This window comes from Semicossyphus pulcher, unplaced genomic scaffold (assembly GCF_022749685.1).
Source record: "Semicossyphus pulcher isolate SPU_LCO1_2020_fin unplaced genomic scaffold, fSemPul1.0.p SCAF_17, whole genome shotgun sequence".
In the NCBI taxonomy this organism is placed as follows: domain Eukaryota; kingdom Metazoa; phylum Chordata; class Actinopteri; order Labriformes; family Labridae; genus Semicossyphus; species Semicossyphus pulcher.
In genome coordinates this window covers 9,752,370-9,775,266 of record NW_027211681.1, presented here as the reverse complement: position 1 = coordinate 9,775,266, position 22,897 = coordinate 9,752,370, and the positions used below count along the sequence as shown (strand labels likewise).

Below are 22,897 nucleotides of genomic sequence, written 5' to 3'. Positions count from 1 at the left end.
AACCAGTCCTGCAGGAGTGAAAAGTTAAAATCGGAAGACACGGACTCAGGGGACAAGGCCCTGCTACTGAATAACTTATCAAGTTCAAAGTCTGACAAAACTGACTGCGGGGACTCTGGCCTGGTCTCGTCAAACAGGGTTTCCAGACACAAATCGGTACCTTCCCAGTCAGAAAATGTTGATTGTGGAGTAAACGACCTGTCTCTTGACAGTTCCATATCGTAACCCATATGGGGAGATCTGAACTGAGGAACGGGCGAGTCAGGAGAGAGGGGTCTAAGTTCACTTTGAGACGCCACTGATTCGGGAGACCCTGGTCTTACCTCATTGATATAATCCTCCATGAAGGAGTAAGAGCACTCATGTTCTGATGAAACTGACAGAGGCCAAAGAGGTCTCAACTCAAATGATGTGAAGCCCAACAAAGCGTCTGCACGGTTTTCATGTGTAACGCCCCGCTCAATATCTGCATATGTAAGAGGTCTTGCAGCTAGAAGCGCTGGGGTTACAGTTACGCCTGTTTGTTTAGCTTCGACCTGGGAAGTATGTGAATCTGGCGAATCTGCTCTGTAGTCGTCAAACAATTCCTCCAGACAAAATTGAGAATACTCAACATCTGACAGCGCTGAACCAGGTGATCCTGGTCTACTTTCAGAGTACTGTAAGTAATAGGTACAATGTTGACTCTCCATCTGGCCAAATGCCATGGTGGGAGACAAGGAGCGCTGCTCAACTGAAGTAACAGAGTCTGGGGAGGATGCTCTAAAGTCTTCCAACCAGTCCTGCAGGAGTGAAAAGTTAAAATCGGAAGACACGGACTCAGGGGACAAGGCCCTGCTACTGAATGACTTATCAAGTTCAAAGTCTGACAAAACTGACTGCGTGGACTCTGGCCTGGTCTCGTCAAACAGGGTTTCCAGACACAAATCGGTACCTTCCCAGTCAGAAAATGTTGATTGTGGAGTAAATGACCTGTCTCTTGACAGTTCCATATCGTAACCCATATGGGGAGATCTGAACTGAGGAACGGGCGAGTCAGGAGAGAGGGGTCTAATTTCACTTTGAGACGCCACTGATTCGGGAGACCCTGGTCTTACCTCACTGATATAATCCTCCATGAAGGAGTGAGAGCACTCATGTTCTGATGAAACTGACAGAGGCCAAAGAGGTCTCAACTCAAATGATGTGAAGCCCAACAAAGCGTCTGCACGGTTTTCATGTGTAACGCCCCGCACAATATCTGCATATGTAAGAGGTCTTGCAGCTAGAAGTGCTGGGGTTACAGTTACGCCTGTTTGTTTAGCTTCGACCTGGGAAGTATGTGAATCTGGCGAATCTGCTCTGTAGTCGTCAAACAATTCCTCCAGACAAAATTGAGAATACTCAACATCTGACAGCGCTGAACCAGGTGATCCTGGTCTACTTTCAGAGTACTGTAAGTAATAGGTACAATGTTGACTCTCCATCTGGCCAAATGCCATGGTGGGAGACCAGGAGCGCTGCTCAACTGAAGTAACAGAGTCTGGGGAGGATGCTCTAAAGTCTTCCAACCAGTCCTGCAGGAGTGAAAAGTTAAAATCGGAAGACACGGACTCAGGGGACAAGGCCCTGCTACTGAATAACTTATCAAGTTCAAAGTCTGACAAAACTGACTGCGGGGACTCTGGCCTGGTCTCGTCAAACAGGGTTTCCAGACACAAATCGGTACCTTCCCAGTCAGAAAATGTTGATTGTGGAGTAAACGACCTGTCTCTTGACAGTTCCATATCGTAACCCATATGGGGAGATCTGAACTGAGGAACGGGCGAGTCAGGAGAGAGGGGTCTAAGTTCACTTTGAGACGCCACTGATTCGGGAGACCCTGGTCTTACCTCATTGATATAATCCTCCATGAAGGAGTAAGAGCACTCGTGTTCTGATGAAACTGACAGAGGCCAAAGAGGTCTCAACTCAAATGATGTGAAGCCTAACAAAGCGTCTGCACGGTTTTCATGTGTAACGCCCCGCACAATATCTGCATATGTAAGAGGTCTTGCAGCTAGAAGCGCTGGGGTTACAGTTACGCCTGTTTGTTTAGCTTCGACCTGGGAAGGATGTGAATCTGGAGAATCTGCTCTGTAGTCGTCAAACAATTCCTCCAGACAAAATTGAGAATACTCAACATCTGACAGCGCTGAACCAGGTGATCCTGGTCTACTTTCAGAGTACTGTAAGTAATAGGTATAATGTTGACTCTCCATCTGGCCAAATGCCATGGTGGGAGACCAGGAGCGCTGCTCAACTGAAGTAACAGAGTCTGGGGAGGATGCTCTAAAGTCTTCCAACCAGTCCTGCAGGAGTGAAAAGTTAAAATCGGAAGACACGGACTCAGGGGACAAGGCCCTGCTACTGAATAACTTATCAAGTTCAAAGTCTGACAAAACTGACTGCGGGGACTCTGGCCTGGTCTCGTCAAACAGGGTTTCCAGACACAAATCGGTACCTTCCCAGTCAGAAAATGTTGATTGTGGAGTAAACGACCTGTCTCTTGACAGTTCCATATCGTAACCCATATGGGGAGATCTGAACTGAGGAACGGGCGAGTCAGGAGAGAGGGGACTAAGTTCACTTTGAGACGCCACTGATTCGGGAGACCCTGGTCTTACCTCACTGATATAATCCTCCATGAAGGAGTGAGAGCACTCATGTTCTGATGAAACTGACAGAGGCCAAAAAGGTCTCAACTCAAATGATGTGAAGCCCAACAAAGCGTCTGCACGGTTTTCATGTGTAACGCCCCGCACAATATCTGCATATGTAAGAGGTCTTGCAGCTAGAAGTGCTGGGGTTACAGTTACGCCTGTTTGTTTAGCTTCGACCTGGGAAGTATGTGAATCTGGCGAATCTGCTCTGTAGTCGTCAAACAATTCCTCCAGACAAAATTGAGAATACTCAACATCTGACAGCGCTGAACCAGGTGATCCTGGTCTACTTTCAGAGTACTGTAAGTAATAGGTACAATGTTGACTCTCCATCTGGCCAAATGCCATGGTGGGAGACCAGGAGCGCTGCTCAACTGAAGTAACAGAGTCTGGGGAGGATGCTCTAAAGTCTTCCAACCAGTCCTGCAGGAGTGAAAAGTTAAAATCGGAAGACACGGACTCAGGGGACAAGGCCCTGCTACTGAATAACTTATCAAGTTCAAAGTCTGACAAAACTGACTGCGGGGACTCTGGCCTGGTCTCGTCAAACAGGGTTTCCAGACACAAATCGGTACCTTCCCAGTCAGAAAATGTTGATTCTGGAGTAAACGACCTGTCTCTTGACAGTTCCATATCGTAACCCATATGGGGAGATCTGAACTGAGGAACGGGCGAGTCAGGAGAGAGGGGTCTAAGTTCACTTTGAGACGCCACTGATTCGGGAGACCCTGGTCTTACCTCATTGATATAATCCTCCATGAAGGAGTAAGAGCACTCATGTTCTGATAAAACTGACAGAGGCCAAAGAGGTCTCAACTCAAATGATGTGAAGCCTAACAAAGCGTCTGCACGGTTTTCATGTGTAACGCCCCGCACAATATCTGCATATGTAAGAGGTCTTGCAGCTAGAAGCGCTGGGGTTACAGTTACGCCTGTTTGTTTAGCTTCGACCTGGGAAGGATGTGAATCTGGAGAATCTGCTCTGTAGTCGTCAAACAATTCCTCCAGACAAAATTGAGAATACTCAACATCTGACAGCGCTGAACCAGGTGATCCTGGTCTACTTTCAGAGTACTGTAAGTAATAGGTACAATGTTGACTCTCCATCTGGCCAAATGCCATGGTGGGAGACAAGGAGCGCTGCTCAACTGAAGTAACAGAGTCTGGGGAGGATGCTCTAAAGTCTTCCAACCAGTCCTGCAGGAGTGAAAAGTTAAAATCGGAAGACACGGACTCAGGGGACAAGGCCCTGCTACTGAATAACTTATCAAGTTCAAAGTCTGACAAAACTGACTGCGGGGACTCTGGCCTGGTCTCGTCAAACAGGGTTTCCAGACACAAATCGGTACCTTCCCAGTCAGAAAATGTTGATTGTGGAGTAAACGACCTGTCTCTTGACAGTTCCATATCGTAACCCATATGGGGAGATCTGAACTGAGGAACGGGCGAGTCAGGAGAGAGGGGTCTAATTTCACTTTGAGACGCCACTGATTCGGGAGACCCTGGTCTTACCTCACTGATATAATCCTCCATGAAGGAGTGAGAGCACTCATGTTCTGATGAAACTGACAGAGGCCAAAGAGGTCTCAACTCAAATGATGTGAAGCCCAACAAAGCGTCTGCACGGTTTTCATGTGTAACGCCCCGCACAATATCTGCATATGTAAGAGGTCTTGCAGCTAGAAGCGCTGGGGTTACAGTTACGCCTGTTTGTTTAGCTTCGACCTGGGAAGTATGTGAATCTGGCGAATCTGCTCTGTAGTCGTCAAACAATTCCTCCAGACAAAATTGAGAATACTCAACATCTGACAGCGCTGAACCAGGTGATCCTGGTCTACTTTCAGAGTACTGTAAGTAATAGGTACAATGTTGACTCTCCATCTGGCCAAATGCCATGGTGGGAGACCAGGAGCGCTGCTCAACTGAAGTAACAGAGTCTGGGGAGGATGCTCTAAAGTCTTCCAACCAGTCCTGCAGGAGTGAAAAGTTAAAATCGGAAGACACGGACTCAGGGGACAAGGCCCTGCTACTGAATAACTTATCAAGTTCAAAGTCTGACAAAACTGACTGCGGGGACTCTGGCCTGGTCTCGTCAAACAGGGTTTCCAGACACAAATCGGTACCTTCCCAGTCAGAAAATGTTGATTGTGGAGTAAACGACCTGTCTCTTGACAGTTCCATATCGTAACCCATATGGGGAGATCTGAACTGAGGAACGGGCGAGTCAGGAGAGAGGGGTCTAAGTTCACTTTGAGACGCCACTGATTCGGGAGACCCTGGTCTTACCTCATTGATATAATCCTCCATGAAGGAGTAAGAGCACTCATGTTCTGATGAAACTGACAGAGGCCAAAGAGGTCTCAACTCAAATGATGTGAAGCCCAACAAAGCGTCTGCACGGTTTTCATGTGTAACGCCCCGCACAATATCTGCATATGTAAGAGGTCTTGCAGCTAGAAGCGCTGGGGTTACAGTTACGCCTGTTTGTTTAGCTTCGACCTGGGAAGTATGTGAATCTGGCGAATCTGCTCTGTAGTCGTCAAACAATTCCTCCAGACAAAATTGAGAATACTCAACATCTGACAGCGCTGAACCAGGTGATCCTGGTCTACTTTCAGAGTACTGTAAGTAATAGGTACAATGTTGACTCTCCATCTGGCCAAATGCCATGGTGGGAGACAAGGAGCGCTGCTCAACTGAAGTAACAGAGTCTGGGGAGGATGCTCTAAAGTCTTCCAACCAGTCCTGCAGGAGTGAAAAGTTAAAATCGGAAGACACGGACTCAGGGGACAAGGCCCTGCTACTGAATGACTTATCAAGTTCAAAGTCTGACAAAACTGACTGCGTGGACTCTGGCCTGGTCTCGTCAAACAGGGTTTCCAGACACAAATCGGTACCTTCCCAGTCAGAAAATGTTGATTGTGGAGTAAACGACCTGTCTCTTGACAGTTCCATATCGTAACCCATATGGGGAGATCTGAACTGAGGAACGGGCGAGTCAGGAGAGAGGGGTCTAATTTCACTTTGAGACGCCACTGATTCGGGAGACCCTGGTCTTACCTCACTGATATAATCCTCCATGAAGGAGTGAGAGCACTCATGTTCTGATGAAACTGACAGAGGCCAAAGAGGTCTCAACTCAAATGATGTGAAGCCCAACAAAGCGTCTGCACGGTTTTCATGTGTAACGCCCCGCACAATATCTGCATATGTAAGAGGTCTTGCAGCTAGAAGCGCTGGGGTTACAGTTACGCCTGTTTGTTTAGCTTCGACCTGGGAAGTATGTGAATCTGGCGAATCTGCTCTGTAGTCGTCAAACAATTCCTCCAGACAAAATTGAGAATACTCAACATCTGACAGCGCTGAACCAGGTGATCCTGGTCTACTTTCAGAGTACTGTAAGTAATAGGTACAATGTTGACTCTCCATCTGGCCAAATGCCATGGTGGGAGACAAGGAGCGCTGCTCAACTGAAGTAACAGAGTCTGGGGAGGATGCTCTAAAGTCTTCCAACCAGTCCTGCAGGAGTGAAAAGTTAAAATCGGAAGACACGGACTCAGGGGACAAGGCCCTGCTACTGAATAACTTATCAAGTTCAAAGTCTGACAAAACTGACTGCGGGGACTCTGGCCTGGTCTCGTCAAACAGGGTTTCCAGACACAAATCGGTACCTTCCCAGTCAGAAAATGTTGATTGTGGAGTAAACGACCTGTCTCTTGACAGTTCCATATCGTAACCCATATGGGGAGATCTGAACTGAGGAACGGGCGAGTCAGGAGAGAGGGGACTAAGTTCACTTTGAGACGCCACTGATTCGGGAGACCCTGGTCTTACCTCACTGATATAATCCTCCATGAAGGAGTGAGAGCACTCATGTTCTGATGAAACTGACAGAGGCCAAAAAGGTCTCAACTCAAATGATGTGAAGCCCAACAAAGCGTCTGCACGGTTTTCATGTGTAACGCCCCGCACAATATCTGCATATGTAAGAGGTCTTGCAGCTAGAAGCGCTGGGGTTACAGTTACGCCTGTTTGTTTAGCTTCGACCTGGGAAGGATGTGAATCTGGCGAATCTGCTCTGTAGTCGTCAAACAATTCCTCCAGACAAAATTGAGAATACTCAACATCTGACAGCGCTGAACCAGGTGATCCTGGTCTACTTTCAGAGTACTGTAAGTAATAGGTACAATGTTGACTCTCCATCTGGCCAAATGCCATGGTGGGAGACCAGGAGCGCTGCTCAACTGAAGTAACAGAGTCTGGGGAGGATGCTCTAAAGTCTTCCAACCAGTCCTGCAGGAGTGAAAAGTTAAAATCGGAAGACACGGACTCAGGGGACAAGGCCCTGCTACTGAATAACTTATCAAGTTCAAAGTCTGACAAAACTGACTGCGGGGACTCTGGCCTGGTCTCGTCAAACAGGGTTTCCAGACACAAATCGGTACCTTCCCAGTCAGAAAATGTTGATTGTGGAGTAAACGACCTGTCTCTTGACAGTTCCATATCGTAACCCATATGGGGAGATCTGAACTGAGGAACGGGCGAGTCAGGAGAGAGGGGTCTAAGTTCACTTTGAGACGCCACTGATTCGGGAGACCCTGGTCTTACCTCATTGATATAATCCTCCATGAAGGAGTAAGAGCACTCATGTTCTGATGAAACTGACAGAGGCCAAAGAGGTCTCAACTCAAATGATGTGAAGCCTAACAAAGCGTCTGCACGGTTTTCATGTGTAACGCCCCGCACAATATCTGCATATGTAAGAGGTCTTGCAGCTAGAAGCGCTGGGGTTACAGTTACGCCTGTTTGTTTAGCTTCGACCTGGGAAGGATGTGAATCTGGAGAATCTGCTCTGTAGTCGTCAAACAATTCCTCCAGACAAAATTGAGAATACTCAACATCTGACAGCGCTGAACCAGGTGATCCTGGTCTACTTTCAGAGTACTGTAAGTAATAGGTACAATGTTGACTCTCCATCTGGCCAAATGCCATGGTGGGAGACAAGGAGCGCTGCTCAACTGAAGTAACAGAGTCTGGGGAGGATGCTCTAAAGTCTTCCAACCAGTCCTGCAGGAGTGAAAAGTTAAAATCGGAAGACACGGACTCAGGGGACAAGGCCCTGCTACTGAATAACTTATCAAGTTCAAAGTCTGACAAAACTGACTGCGGGGACTCTGGCCTGGTCTCGTCAAACAGGGTTTCCAGACACAAATCGGTACCTTCCCAGTCAGAAAATGTTGATTGTGGAGTAAACGACCTGTCTCTTGACAGTTCCATATCGTAACCCATATGGGGAGATCTGAACTGAGGAACGGGCGAGTCAGGAGAGAGGGGACTAAGTTCACTTTGAGACGCCACTGATTCGGGAGACCCTGGTCTTACCTCACTGATATAATCCTCCATGAAGGAGTGAGAGCACTCATGTTCTGATGAAACTGACAGAGGCCAAAAAGGTCTCAACTCAAATGATGTGAAGCCCAACAAAGCGTCTGCACGGTTTTCATGTGTAACGCCCCGCACAATATCTGCATATGTAAGAGGTCTTGCAGCTAGAAGCGCTGGGGTTACAGTTACGCCTGTTTGTTTAGCTTCGACCTGGGAAGGATGTGAATCTGGCGAATCTGCTCTGTAGTCGTCAAACAATTCCTCCAGACAAAATTGAGAATACTCAACATCTGACAGCGCTGAACCAGGTGATCCTGGTCTACTTTCAGAGTACTGTAAGTAATAGGTACAATGTTGACTCTCCATCTGGCCAAATGCCATGGTGGGAGACCAGGAGCGCTGCTCAACTGAAGTAACAGAGTCTGGGGAGGATGCTCTAAAGTCTTCCAACCAGTCCTGCAGGAGTGAAAAGTTAAAATCGGAAGACACGGACTCAGGGGACAAGGCCCTGCTACTGAATAACTTATCAAGTTCAAAGTCTGACAAAACTGACTGCGGGGACTCTGGCCTGGTCTCGTCAAACAGGGTTTCCAGACACAAATCGGTACCTTCCCAGTCAGAAAATGTTGATTGTGGAGTAAACGACCTGTCTCTTGACAGTTCCATATCGTAACCCATATGGGGAGATCTGAACTGAGGAACGGGCGAGTCAGGAGAGAGGGGTCTAAGTTCACTTTGAGACGCCACTGATTCGGGAGACCCTGGTCTTACCTCATTGATATAATCCTCCATGAAGGAGTAAGAGCACTCATGTTCTGATGAAACTGACAGAGGCCAAAGAGGTCTCAACTCAAATGATGTGAAGCCTAACAAAGCGTCTGCACGGTTTTCATGTGTAACGCCCCGCACAATATCTGCATATGTAAGAGGTCTTGCAGCTAGAAGCGCTGGGGTTACAGTTACGCCTGTTTGTTTAGCTTCGACCTGGGAAGGATGTGAATCTGGAGAATCTGCTCTGTAGTCGTCAAACAATTCCTCCAGACAAAATTGAGAATACTCAACATCTGACAGCGCTGAACCAGGTGATCCTGGTCTACTTTCAGAGTACTGTAAGTAATAGGTATAATGTTGACTCTCCATCTGGCCAAATGCCATGGTGGGAGACCAGGAGCACTGCTCAACTGAAGTAACAGAGTCTGGGGAGGATGCTCTAAAGTCTTCCAACCAGTCCTGCAGGAGTGAAAAGTTAAAATCGGAAGACACGGACTCAGGGGACAAGGCCCTGCTACTGAATAACTTATCAAGTTCAAAGTCTGACAAAACTGACTGCGGGGACTCTGGCCTGGTCTCGTCAAACAGGGTTTCCAGACACAAATCGGTACCTTCCCAGTCAGAAAATGTTGATTGTGGAGTAAACGACCTGTCTCTTGACAGTTCCATATCGTAACCCATATGGGGAGATCTGAACTGAGGAACGGGCGAGTCAGGAGAGAGGGGACTAAGTTCACTTTGAGACGCCACTGATTCGGGAGACCCTGGTCTTACCTCACTGATATAATCCTCCATGAAGGAGTGAGAGCACTCATGTTCTGATGAAACTGACAGAGGCCAAAGAGGTCTCAACTCAAATGATGTGAAGCCCAACAAAGCGTCTGCACGGTTTTCATGTGTAACGCCCCGCACAATATCTGCATATGTAAGAGGTCTTGCAGCTAGAAGTGCTGGGGTTACAGTTACGCCTGTTTGTTTAGCTTCGACCTGGGAAGTATGTGAATCTGGCGAATCTGCTCTGTAGTCATCAAACAATTCCTCCAGACAAAATTGAGAATACTCAACATCTGACAGCGCTGAACCAGGTGATCCTGGTCTACTTTCAGAGTACTGTAAGTAATAGGTACAATGTTGACTCTCCATCTGGCCAAATGCCATGGTGGGAGACCAGGAGCGCTGCTCAACTGAAGTAACAGAGTCTGGGGAGGATGCTCTAAAGTCTTCCAACCAGTCCTGCAGGAGTGAAAAGTTAAAATCGGAAGACACGGACTCAGGGGACAAGGCCCTGCTACTGAATAACTTATCAAGTTCAAAGTCTGACAAAACTGACTGCGGGGACTCTGGCCTGGTCTCGTCAAACAGGGTTTCCAGACACAAATCGGTACCTTCCCAGTCAGAAAATGTTGATTCTGGAGTAAACGACCTGTCTCTTGACAGTTCCATATCGTAACCCATATGGGGAGATCTGAACTGAGGAACGGGCGAGTCAGGAGAGAGGGGTCTAAGTTCACTTTGAGACGCCACTGATTCGGGAGACCCTGGTCTTACCTCATTGATATAATCCTCCATGAAGGAGTAAGAGCACTCATGTTCTGATAAAACTGACAGAGGCCAAAGAGGTCTCAACTCAAATGATGTGAAGCCTAACAAAGCGTCTGCACGGTTTTCATGTGTAACGCCCCGCACAATATCTGCATATGTAAGAGGTCTTGCAGCTAGAAGCGCTGGGGTTACAGTTACGCCTGTTTGTTTAGCTTCGACCTGGGAAGGATGTGAATCTGGAGAATCTGCTCTGTAGTCGTCAAACAATTCCTCCAGACAAAATTGAGAATACTCAACATCTGACAGCGCTGAACCAGGTGATCCTGGTCTACTTTCAGAGTACTGTAAGTAATAGGTACAATGTTGACTCTCCATCTGGCCAAATGCCATGGTGGGAGACAAGGAGCGCTGCTCAACTGAAGTAACAGAGTCTGGGGAGGATGCTCTAAAGTCTTCCAACCAGTCCTGCAGGAGTGAAAAGTTAAAATCGGAAGACACGGACTCAGGGGACAAGGCCCTGCTACTGAATGACTTATCAAGTTCAAAGTCTGACAAAACTGACTGCGTGGACTCTGGCCTGGTCTCGTCAAACAGGGTTTCCAGACACAAATCGGTACCTTCCCAGTCAGAAAATGTTGATTTTGGAGTAAACGACCTGTCTCTTGACAGTTCCATATCGTAACCCATATGGGGAGATCTGAACTGAGGAACGGGCGAGTCAGGAGAGAGGGGACTAAGTTCACTTTGAGACGCCACTGATTCGGGAGACCCTGGTCTTACCTCACTGATATAATCCTCCATGAAGGAGTGAGAGCACTCATGTTCTGATGAAACTGACAGAGGCCAAAGAGGTCTCAACTCAAATGATGTGAAGCCCAACAAAGCGTCTGCACGGTTTTCATGTGTAACGCCCCGCACAATATCTGCATATGTAAGAGGTCTTGCAGCTAGAAGCGCTGGGGTTACAGTTACGCCTGTTTGTTTAGCTTCGACCTGGGAAGTATGTGAATCTGGCGAATCTGCTCTGTAGTCGTCAAACAATTCCTCCAGACAAAATTGAGAATACTCAACATCTGACAGCGCTGAACCAGGTGATCCTGGTCTACTTTCAGAGTACTGTAAGTAATAGGTACAATGTTGACTCTCCATCTGGCCAAATGCCATGGTGGGAGACAAGGAGCGCTGCTCAACTGAAGTAACAGAGTCTGGGGAGGATGCTCTAAAGTCTTCCAACCAGTCCTGCAGGAGTGAAAAGTTAAAATCGGAAGACACGGACTCAGGGGACAAGGCCCTGCTACTGAATAACTTATCAAGTTCAAAGTCTGACAAAACTGACTGCGGGGACTCTGGCCTGGTCTCGTCAAACAGGGTTTCCAGACACAAATCGGTACCTTCCCAGTCAGAAAATGTTGATTGTGGAGTAAACGACCTGTCTCTTGACAGTTCCATATCGTAACCCATATGGGGAGATCTGAACTGAGGAACGGGCGAGTCAGGAGAGAGGGGACTAAGTTCACTTTGAGACGCCACTGATTCGGGAGACCCTGGTCTTACCTCACTGATATAATCCTCCATGAAGGAGTGAGAGCACTCATGTTCTGATGAAACTGACAGAGGCCAAAGAGGTCTCAACTCAAATGATGTGAAGCCCAACAAAGCGTCTGCACGGTTTTCATGTGTAACGCCCCGCACAATATCTGCATATGTAAGAGGTCTTGCAGCTAGAAGCGCTGGGGTTACAGTTACGCCTGTTTGTTTAGCTTCGACCTGGGAAGGATGTGAATCTGGAGAATCTGCTCTGTAGTCGTCAAACAATTCCTCCAGACAAAATTGAGAATACTCAACATCTGACAGCGCTGAACCAGGTGATCCTGGTCTACTTTCAGAGTACTGTAAGTAATAGGTACAATGTTGACTCTTCATCTGGCCAAATGCCATGGTGGGAGACAAGGAGCGCTGCTCAACTGAAGTAACAGAGTCTGGGGAGGATGCTCTAAAGTCTTCCAACCAGTCCTGCAGGAGTGAAAAGTTAAAATCGGAAGACACGGACTCAGGGGACAAGGCCCTGCTACTGAATAACTTATCAAGTTCAAAGTCTGACAAAACTGACTGCGGGGACTCTGGCCTGGTCTCGTCAAACAGGGTTTCCAGACACAAATCGGTACCTTCCCAGTCAGAAAATGTTGATTGTGGAGTAAACGACCTGTCTCTTGACAGTTCCATATCGTAACCCATATGGGGAGATCTGAAGTGAGGAACGGGCGAGTCAGGAGAGAGGGGACTAAGTTCACTTTGAGACGCCACTGATTCGGGAGACCCTGGTCTTACCTCACTGATATAATCCTCCATGAAGGAGTGAGAGCACTCATGTTCTGATGAAACTGACAGAGGCCAAAAAGGTCTCAACTCAAATGATGTGAAGCCCAACAAAGCGTCTGCACGGTTTTCATGTGTAACGCCCCGCACAATATCTGCATATGTAAGAGGTCTTGCAGCTACAAGCGCTGGGGTTACAGTTACGCCTGTTTGTTTAGCTTCGACCTGGGAAGTATGTGAATCTGGCGAATCTGCTCTGTAGTCGTCAAACAATTCCTCCAGACAAAATTGAGAATACTCAACATCTGACAGCGCTGAACCAGGTGATCCTGGTCTACTTTCAGAGTACTGTAAGTAATAGGTACAATGTTGACTCTCCATCTGGCCAAATGCCATGGTGGGAGACAAGGAGCGCTGCTCAACTGAAGTAACAGAGTCTGGGGAGGATGCTCTAAAGTCTTCCAACCAGTCCTGCAGGAGTGAAAAGTTAAAATCGGAAGACACGGACTCAGGGGACAAGGCCCTGCTACTGAATAACTTATCAAGTTCAAAGTCTGACAAAACTGACTGCGTGGACTCTGGCCTGGTCTCGTCAAACAGGGTTTCCAGACACAAATCGGTACCTTCCCAGTCAGAAAATGTTGATTGTGGAGTAAACGACCTGTCTCTTGACAGTTCCATATCGTAACCCATATGGGGAGATCTGAACTGAGGAACGGGCGAGTCAGGAGAGAGGGGTCTAAGTTCACTTTGAGACGCCACTGATTCGGGAGACCCTGGTCTTACCTCACTGATATAATCCTCCATGAAGGAGTGAGAGCACTCATGTTCTGATGAAACTGACAGAGGCCAAAGAGGTGTCAACTCAAATGATGTGAAGCCCAACAAAGCGTCTGCACGGTTTTCATGTGTAACGCCCCGCACAATATCTGCATATGTAAGAGGTCTTGCAGCTAGAAGCGCTGGGGTTACAGTTACGCCTGTTTGTTTAGCTTCGACCTGGGAAGTATGTGAATCTGGCGAATCTGCTCTGTAGTCGTCAAACAATTCCTCCAGACAAAATTGAGAATACTCAACATCTGACAGCGCTGAACCAGGTGATCCTGGTCTACTTTCAGAGTACTGTAAGTAATAGGTACAATGTTGACTCTCCATCTGGCCAAATGCCATGGTGGGAGACCAGGAGCGCTGCTCAACTGAAGTAACAGAGTCTGGGGAGGATGCTCTAAAGTCTTCCAACCAGTCCTGCAGGAGTGAAAAGTTAAAATCGGAAGACACGGACTCAGGGGACAAGGCCCTGCTACTGAATAACTTATCAAGTTCAAAGTCTGACAAAACTGACTGCGGGGACTCTGGCCTGGTCTCGTCAAACAGGGTTTCCAGACACAAATCGGTACCTTCCCAGTCAGAAAATGTTGATTCTGGAGTAAACGACCTGTCTCTTGACAGTTCCATATCGTAACCCATATGGGGAGATCTGAACTGAGGAACGGGCGAGTCAGGAGAGAGGGGTCTAAGTTCACTTTGAGACGCCACTGATTCGGGAGACCCTGGTTTTACCTCACTGATATAATCCTCCATGAAGGAGTGAGAGCACTCATGTTCTGATGAAACTGACAGAGGCCAAAGAGGTGTCAACTCAAATGATGTGAAGCCCAACAAAGCGTCTGCACGGTTTTCATGTGTAACGCCCCGCACAATATCTGCATATGTAAGAGGTCTTGCAGCTAGAAGCGCTGGGGTTACAGTTACGCCTGTTTGTTTAGCTTCGACCTGGGAAGTATGTGAATCTGGCGAATCTGCTCTGTAGTCGTCAAACAATTCCTCCAGACAAAATTGAGAATACTCAACATCTGACAGCGCTGAACCAGGTGATCCTGGTCTACTTTCAGAGTACTGTAAGTAATAGGTACAATGTTGACTCTTCATCTGGCCAAATGCCATGGTGGGAAACCAGGAGTGCTCCTCAACTGAAGTAACAGAGTCTGGGGAGGATGCTCTAAAGTCTTCCAACCAGTCCTGCAGGAGTGAAAAGTTAAAATCGGAAGACACGGACTCAGGGGACAAGGCCCTGCTACTGAATGACTTATCAAGTTCAAAGTCTGACAAAACTGACTGCGGGGACTCTGGCCTGGTCTGGTTAAACAGGGTTTCCAGACACAAATCAGTACCTTCCCAGTCAGAAAATGCTGATTGTGGAGTTAACGACCTGTCTCTTGACAGTTCCATATCGTGGCCCATATGGGGAGATCTGAACTGAGGAACGGGCGAGTCAGGAGAGAGGGGACTAAGTTCACTTTGAGATGCCACTGATTCGGGAGACCCTGGTCTTACCTCACTGATATAATCCTCCATGAAGGAGTGAGAGCACTCATGTTCTGATGAAACTGACAGAGGCCAAAGAGGTCTCAACTCAAATGATGTGAAGCCCAACAAAGCGTCTGCACGGTTTTCATGTGTAACGCCCCGCACAATATCTGCATATGTAAGAGGTCTTGCAGCTAGAAGCGCTGGGGTTACAGTTACGCCTGTTTGTTTAGCTTCGACCTGGGAAGTATGTGAATCTGGCGAATCTGCTCTGTAGTCGTCAAACAATTCCTCCAGACAAAATTGAGAATACTCAACATCTGACAGCGCTGAACCAGGTGATCCTGGTCTACTTTCAGAGTACTGTAAGTAATAGGTACAATGTTGACTCTCCATCTGGCCAAATGCCATGGTGGGAGACAAGGAGCGCTGCTCAACTGAAGTAACAGAGTCTGGGGAGGATGCTCTAAAGTCTTCCAACCAGTCCTGCAGGAGTGAAAAGTTAAAATCGGAAGACACGGACTCAGGGGACAAGGCCCTGCTACTGAATAACTTATCAAGTTCAAAGTCTGACAAAACTGACTGCGGGGACTCTGGCCTGGTCTCGTCAAACAGGGTTTCCAGACACAAATCGGTACCTTCCCAGTCAGAAAATGTTGATTGTGGAGTAAACGACCTGTCTCTTGACAGTTCCATATCGTAACCCATATGGGGAGATCTGAACTGAGGAACGGGCGAGTCAGGAGAGAGGGGACTAAGTTCACTTTGAGACGCCACTGATTCGGGAGACCCTGGTCTTACCTCACTGATATAATCCTCCATGAAGGAGTGAGAGCACTCATGTTCTGATGAAACTGACAGAGGCCAAAGAGGTCTCAACTCAAATGATGTGAAGCCCAACAAAGCGTCTGCACGGTTTTCATGTGTAACGCCCCGCACAATATCTGCATATGTAAGAGGTCTTGCAGCTAGAAGCGCTGGGGTTACAGTTACGCCTGTTTGTTTAGCTTCGACCTGGGAAGGATGTGAATCTGGAGAATCTGCTCTGTAGTCGTCAAACAATTCCTCCAGACAAAATTGAGAATACTCAACATCTGACAGCGCTGAACCAGGTGATCCTGGTCTACTTTCAGAGTACTGTAAGTAATAGGTACAATGTTGACTCTTCATCTGGCCAAATGCCATGGTGGGAGACAAGGAGCGCTGCTCAACTGAAGTAACAGAGTCTGGGGAGGATGCTCTAAAGTCTTCCAACCAGTCCTGCAGGAGTGAAAAGTTAAAATCGGAAGACACGGACTCAGGGGACAAGGCCCTGCTACTGAATAACTTATCAAGTTCAAAGTCTGACAAAACTGACTGCGGGGACTCTGGCCTGGTCTCGTCAAACAGGGTTTCCAGACACAAATCGGTACCTTCCCAGTCAGAAAATGTTGATTGTGGAGTAAACGACCTGTCTCTTGACAGTTCCATATCGTAACCCATATGGGGAGATCTGAAGTGAGGAACGGGCGAGTCAGGAGAGAGGGGACTAAGTTCACTTTGAGACGCCACTGATTCGGGAGACCCTGGTCTTACCTCACTGATATAATCCTCCATGAAGGAGTGAGAGCACTCATGTTCTGATGAAACTGACAGAGGCCAAAAAGGTCTCAACTCAAATGATGTGAAGCCCAACAAAGCGTCTGCACGGTTTTCATGTGTAACGCCCCGCACAATATCTGCATATGTAAGAGGTCTTGCAGCTACAAGCGCTGGGGTTACAGTTACGCCTGTTTGTTTAGCTTCGACCTGGGAAGTATGTGAATCTGGCGAATCTGCTCTGTAGTCGTCAAACAATTCCTCCAGACAAAATTGAGAATACTCAACATCTGACAGCGCTGAACCAGGTGATCCTGGTCTACTTTCAGAGTACTGTAAGTAATAGGTACAATGTTGACTCTCCATCTGGCCAAATGCCATGGTGGGAGACAAGGAGCGCTGCTCAACTGAAGTAACAGAGTCTGGGGAGGATGCTCTAAAGTCTTCCAACCAGTCCTGCAGGAGTGAAAAGTTAAAATCGGAAGACACGGACTCAGGGGACAAGGCCCTGCTACTGAATAACTTATCAAGTTCAAAGTCTGACAAAACTGACTGCGTGGACTCTGGCCTGGTCTCGTCAAACAGGGTTTCCAGACACAAATCGGTACCTTCCCAGTCAGAAAATGTTGATTGTGGAGTAAACGACCTGTCTCTTGACAGTTCCATATCGTAACCCATATGGGGAGATCTGAACTGAGGAACGGGCGAGTCAGGAGAGAGGGGTCTAAGTTCACTTTGAGACGCCACTGATTCGGGAGACCCTGGTCTTACCTCACTGATATAATCCTCCATGAAGGAGTGAGAGCACTCATGTTCTGATGAAACTGACAGAGGCCAAAGAGGTGTCAACTCAAATGATGTGAAGCCCAACAAAGCGTCTGCACGGTTTTCATGTGTAACGCCCCGCACAATATCTGCATATGTAAGAGGTCTTGCAGCTAGAAGCGCTGGGGTTACAGTTACGCCTGTTTGTTTAGCTTCGACCTGGGAAGTATGTGAATCTGGCGAATCTGCTCTGTAGTCGTCAAACAATTCCTCCAGACAAAATTGAGAATACTCAACATCTGACAGCGCTGAACCAGGTGATCCTGGTCTACTTTCAGAGTACTGTAAGTAATAGGTACAATGTTGACTCTCCATCTGGCCAAATGCCATGGTGGGAGACCAGGAGCGCTGCTCAACTGAAGTAACAGAGTCTGGGGAGGATGCTCTAAAGTCTTCCAACCAGTCCTGCAGGAGTGAAAAGTTAAAATCGGAAGACACGGACTCAGGGGACAAGGCCCTGCTACTGAATAACTTATCAAGTTCAAAGTCTGACAAAACTGACTGCGGGGACTCTGGCCTGGTCTCGTCAAACAGGGTTTCCAGACACAAATCGGTACCTTCCCAGTCAGAAAATGTTGATTCTGGAGTAAACGACCTGTCTCTTGACAGTTCCATATCGTAACCCATATGGGGAGATCTGAACTGAGGAACGGGCGAGTCAGGAGAGAGGGGTCTAAGTTCACTTTGAGACGCCACTGATTCGGGAGACCCTGGTTTTACCTCACTGATATAATCCTCCATGAAGGAGTGAGAGCACTCATGTTCTGATGAAACTGACAGAGGCCAAAGAGGTGTCAACTCAAATGATGTGAAGCCCAACAAAGCGTCTGCACGGTTTTCATGTGTAACGCCCCGCACAATATCTGCATATGTAAGAGGTCTTGCAGCTAGAAGCGCTGGGGTTACAGTTACGCCTGTTTGTTTAGCTTCGACCTGGGAAGTATGTGAATCTGGCGAATCTGCTCTGTAGTCGTCAAACAATTCCTCCAGACAAAATTGAGAATACTCAACATCTGACAGCGCTGAACCAGGTGATCCTGGTCTACTTTCAGAGTACTGTAAGTAATAGGTACAATGTTGACTCTTCATCTGGCCAAATGCCATGGTGGGAAACCAGGAGTGCTCCTCAACTGAAGTAACAGAGTCTGGGGAGGATGCTCTAAAGTCTTCCAACCAGTCCTGCAGGAGTGAAAAGTTAAAATCGGAAGACACGGACTCAGGGGACAAGGCCCTGCTACTGAATGACTTATCAAGTTCAAAGTCTGACAAAACTGACTGCGGGGACTCTGGCCTGGTCTGGTTAAACAGGGTTTCCAGACACAAATCAGTACCTTCCCAGTCAGAAAATGCTGATTGTGGAGTTAACGACCTGTCTCTTGACAGTTCCATATCGTGGCCCATATGGGGAGATCTGAACTGAGGAACGGGTGAGTCAGGAGAGAAGGGTCTAAGTTCACTTTGAGATGCCACTGATTCAGGAGAGTCTGGCCTGAACTCTGTGGTGTCCAAAGAAACTGATTTGGGTGAATCCTTTTTGATAATGTCTTTTGGATTTTCAAGGTTCAAACCATCACACAGTTGCCCTAAAATTTCTATTGATTTAGGGGATTTCAGACTCAATGTATTCCTGCCTTCTTGTAAATGTATATAATTGATTGCTGATTTCTCAGGGATAGGTAATGACTCCTCTGTGTTTGACCTTAAAGTAATCGTGTTTGGAAATTCTAAAACATATTTTGATCTCTCCTCCAAGTTAAAGACCATTGGTGTTTTTGGCTTTGATTGTGTTGAATTTTTCCCATCTAAACCAGATCTTTCTTTATATGATTCTTTCACCCAGCACAAATTTATGGAGTCTTGCACTTGGTTGTGTTCTGAGGAGTTTGGTCTAATATTTGTTAAATCAGTATATGACTGACCTGGTGAAGGGATGTATTTCAAAGATTGGGTATTTAACTTTGAAAACCAGTAATCAAGGAAAGATTGACACTTTTCCTTCTCTGGTTTTGGTACTTTACATGACAGGGGGTATAAATGAAATGTTTCATTTAAACTGCCTGAATCATCACTTTGGTTAGTTTTGACAGCTGTCTGAGTCACATATTTTGCAGTCTCTGGTTCCTCAGAGAGAGGATGATCATGATCTGAAGCTATTAATTCTGGTATCACATGGCTAGCTTGACCCACTTTCTCATCAAGGATCGGAGTGTAAGGAGCTGACATCAGTAGTGGTGATGATGGATTTTCTCCTGAATATTGTAAAAAATAATCGCAATATTGGTTGATTAGCTCGGAACGGAAAGGTTCTGAGAGCAAGAGTTCAAGAAATGAGAAACTGCACTGAGAAGTCTCAGACTCTGGTGAGGTTGGTCGGAAATCCCTGTCTGAGTATCCATATACATCAAAAGAATTAACTGAGTCAGGTGAAGGTACTCTCCTATCTCTTTGATCTGATGTCACAGGTGAGAATGTTTTCAATTCTCCCTTCATTTGTAGACCCTCAGGTTTAAGTGAATTATATTGAGGTACTTGCAACTCAGGGTACAGTTGCCTATTTTTTCTAAAAGACTCATGGGACTCAGTAGAATGGGAACTTGAATCTTTCCCATGTTCTAATAGTGGTTCGCATTCATATGTATGTGATTGATTGGGGTGTAATTTATTTTTAGTGAAACTGAGTGTAACTTCTGGTGGGCTGCATGCATCAGGAGAGAGTTCCCAACTGTCATCCAATATACAGGAAAAGTCAGGAAAACCCCTTTTTTCTACCTGTGGAGAGTCAGGTGACATTGCCCTATAGTCACTGATCGACATGACAGAATCTGGGGATGACATTCTCTGTATGGGGTCATTAAAAACCCATGTCTCTGCAGGGAAGAGACAACTTTCATTAACAGGTGAAAATGAGACACACTGCTTTTCAGATGTCAAAGAATCAGGGGTCAAAGAGCTGTACTCCTCAAAAGCTGAAGGTGATTGTGGTGCAAAATGGGTAGTAGGCAGGAAAAGGCTAGGAGAGCTGGTATTTGGCTCACAGTTGAAGGGTGTTTTTGCCGTGTCTATGACATGGTCATTGTCATGACTAACAGGACAGGTAATATAGTATCTATCAGTTAAGTCACAAGCCAGATGAGTAGGGCCACTGGTTGTCAGACTGTTTGGCAAATTGGCGTTTGGGACATTCATTTTCAATTGTTTCATCATGCTGTACTTAGCTGGAGCAGTAATGGGTTCAACTGACATGGCATCATCAATATCCTCAAAAAAGGGTATGTTTTCCTCCTCACTGCATATTGGGGGTTTTGTGTTTTCTTCGTTGCTTGACTTGATAGCTTTGAAGCCCATGTCCACACCAGAAACCTGTGGGACCTTGTCAGGACCGTAGAGTACTTTAAAGATTTGGGCTGTGACCTCAGCTGTACATCTCTGAACCAGCTTGATTTTTTGACCAACATCAGTGTCATCTTCAGTCATGGCCAGTGTTGATTGGTGGTCCCCTGCTGGCAAGGCTAACAGGCTAGGTTCATAGATTCCTCTTTCAGCTGCATCTGTATTGTCAAGCTGTGGTGTGTACCTAAACTCATCACAAAGCTCACTGAAGTCAGTCTCAGCTTTGTCTGACTCTGAAAGACTGAGACCAAAATCTATTATAGATATAGATGATGGTAACGTCAGGCTTTCAGATGGTTGCATTTGCTCATCCTCACAACCACAGTGCTTCAACAGTAAGGTTTGGCTGCAGTCATCTTTGACCTGGCACTGACTGCCACCTTGGGAAGGACTGACAAAATGAAGGCTGCAGAAATCTTGATGGACTTTCACTTTTGGGTCATGAGTGGCTTGGCTCTCCAATGGTTCTTCTTCCATATTGGTAAATGTACTTACTTGCTCATCTGAGTTGTCATGACTTTCTTGAGGTTCTTGTGTAATAACATCCTCAGAGGTCCACAGATTAGGATTCAATTCACTGTAACACAAAAAAAAGGTTAGGACACAAACTATGACCTTGCATAACTGTGATCTGACAAAGACAAAACCTACATAATCAGGAACATGGTTCGTATCAGGATATGGCACTGTTCTATTACTAGCTTCAAAATGCTGGGAAATAATGACTTCCACAAAAGCATCACTTTTGACTACTTATTAATGTATTGTGTCTATATGGTTTTTGTGGTGGTGTGGAAGATTTAGGAATAACTCAAAATAAATAATTTACTGTGGGATCTCAAGCTCCTCCAACAGGTCACCATGCATGCTCTCTGAGTGGATGTGTCCAACAGGCTCTGCCCAGGAGGGAATATCCAGTAGAGAAGCAACTGAGAGGTCCTCTTCAGAAACAGCAGGAGGTGGTCTTCGGTCTGATTCCACCCTTCTCACGATTCTGGGGCTGTCTGCATCCTCTTGCACTGAAGATAGGGCTACTGACACTAAAAAAACAACAACACAAGATCAATGTGTCAATGAGTGTAAGCAAACACAAAAATAGAGCCTGCTGAGGCTTCAAACTGGCTGCTGCAATGAGTATTTAATGTGTTGCTACCTTCACTATGATCCAGTGTCTTCTCTATTTCTGCATAAGTTCTGGATGTTTGCTCTTGAACGGACTTGTTCATCTGGGTTTCTATCAGATGGACGATGTCCATGCGGTTGATCTTGGTAAGCCTTTTTATCAGACTGTCCTCTGTGGAAGAAATGATCAATAATTGATAGACTGTTAAAAGCAATTATATGAAACTTACAGTATGAATATTGGTCTAATAAATACAAATAATTTAATAAGATTCAAATCTAAATAGAAAACAGAAACATTTTACAGCCTTTTTGCACTTGAAAGTATGAGACAAAATTTCAATCAGTATCTTCAAAACAAGTTACCAAGGTTTGAAGATACTGTACTGACTAGTAAAATGTAAATTAAAATCTGTCAGAACAAATGCTTGCTACCTGTGGCATGTTTGCCTTCCCGCTCAACCCAGCGTTGGAGTAAGGCATGGCTCTGCTCTTGGAGGGAATTAGGGTTCTCTGTTCTCACCAGTTGGATATCATTCTCACTGAATTCCAGTTCTCTTGCCAGTTCTAGGTTGAAGGATAAAGGATTATTGTATGAAAACGGGAATAAAAGGTCTTGAACTGTACTTTGTGTGTTTTGCTGCCAAAGCATGGATACTGCAAACACACCAGCCACTGCAATTTAGTTCAGCTCATGAATATTTCAATTGCAAGACAAACATTTTCTCTGAATTAAAAACAGAAAATGATTTAACAGCTTACCTGTCCAGCTGAAGCCAAGTAGGTCTGCAACAATAGCTAATGTCTCCTCTTTTCTGTCAGCATCATCCTGCCAATCCACTAAAAAAATGCCATCAGAGCCAAAGATTAAATCTTAATATCATGGTAAACAGTTCAAGGTGTAAAACTATATACTATATCCCCAAGTAAAACCTTTTTCATGCTGCAGGTACCAATCATGTAAAAAATCCATTGTAGCT

General features: G+C 46.3%; 1 protein-coding gene across 1 annotated transcript in view; it reads right to left on the bottom strand.

Annotated features, from left to right (window-relative positions):
- ank2a (ankyrin 2a, neuronal) overlaps positions 1 to 22,897 on the bottom strand; it is a 99,723-nt gene that overhangs the window by 24,003 nt on the left and 52,823 nt on the right. The window contains exons 38-42 of the mRNA XM_069666438.1: positions 22,680 to 22,757; positions 22,353 to 22,484; positions 21,949 to 22,089; positions 21,625 to 21,835; positions 21,291 to 21,372 (exon numbers count right to left, since the gene is read on the bottom strand). Of these exons, the coding sequence (XP_069522539.1) occupies positions 21,291 to 21,372; positions 21,625 to 21,835; positions 21,949 to 22,089; positions 22,353 to 22,484; positions 22,680 to 22,757 (644 nt within the window). The remainder of the gene's footprint in view (positions 1 to 21,290; positions 21,373 to 21,624; positions 21,836 to 21,948; positions 22,090 to 22,352; positions 22,485 to 22,679; positions 22,758 to 22,897) is intronic.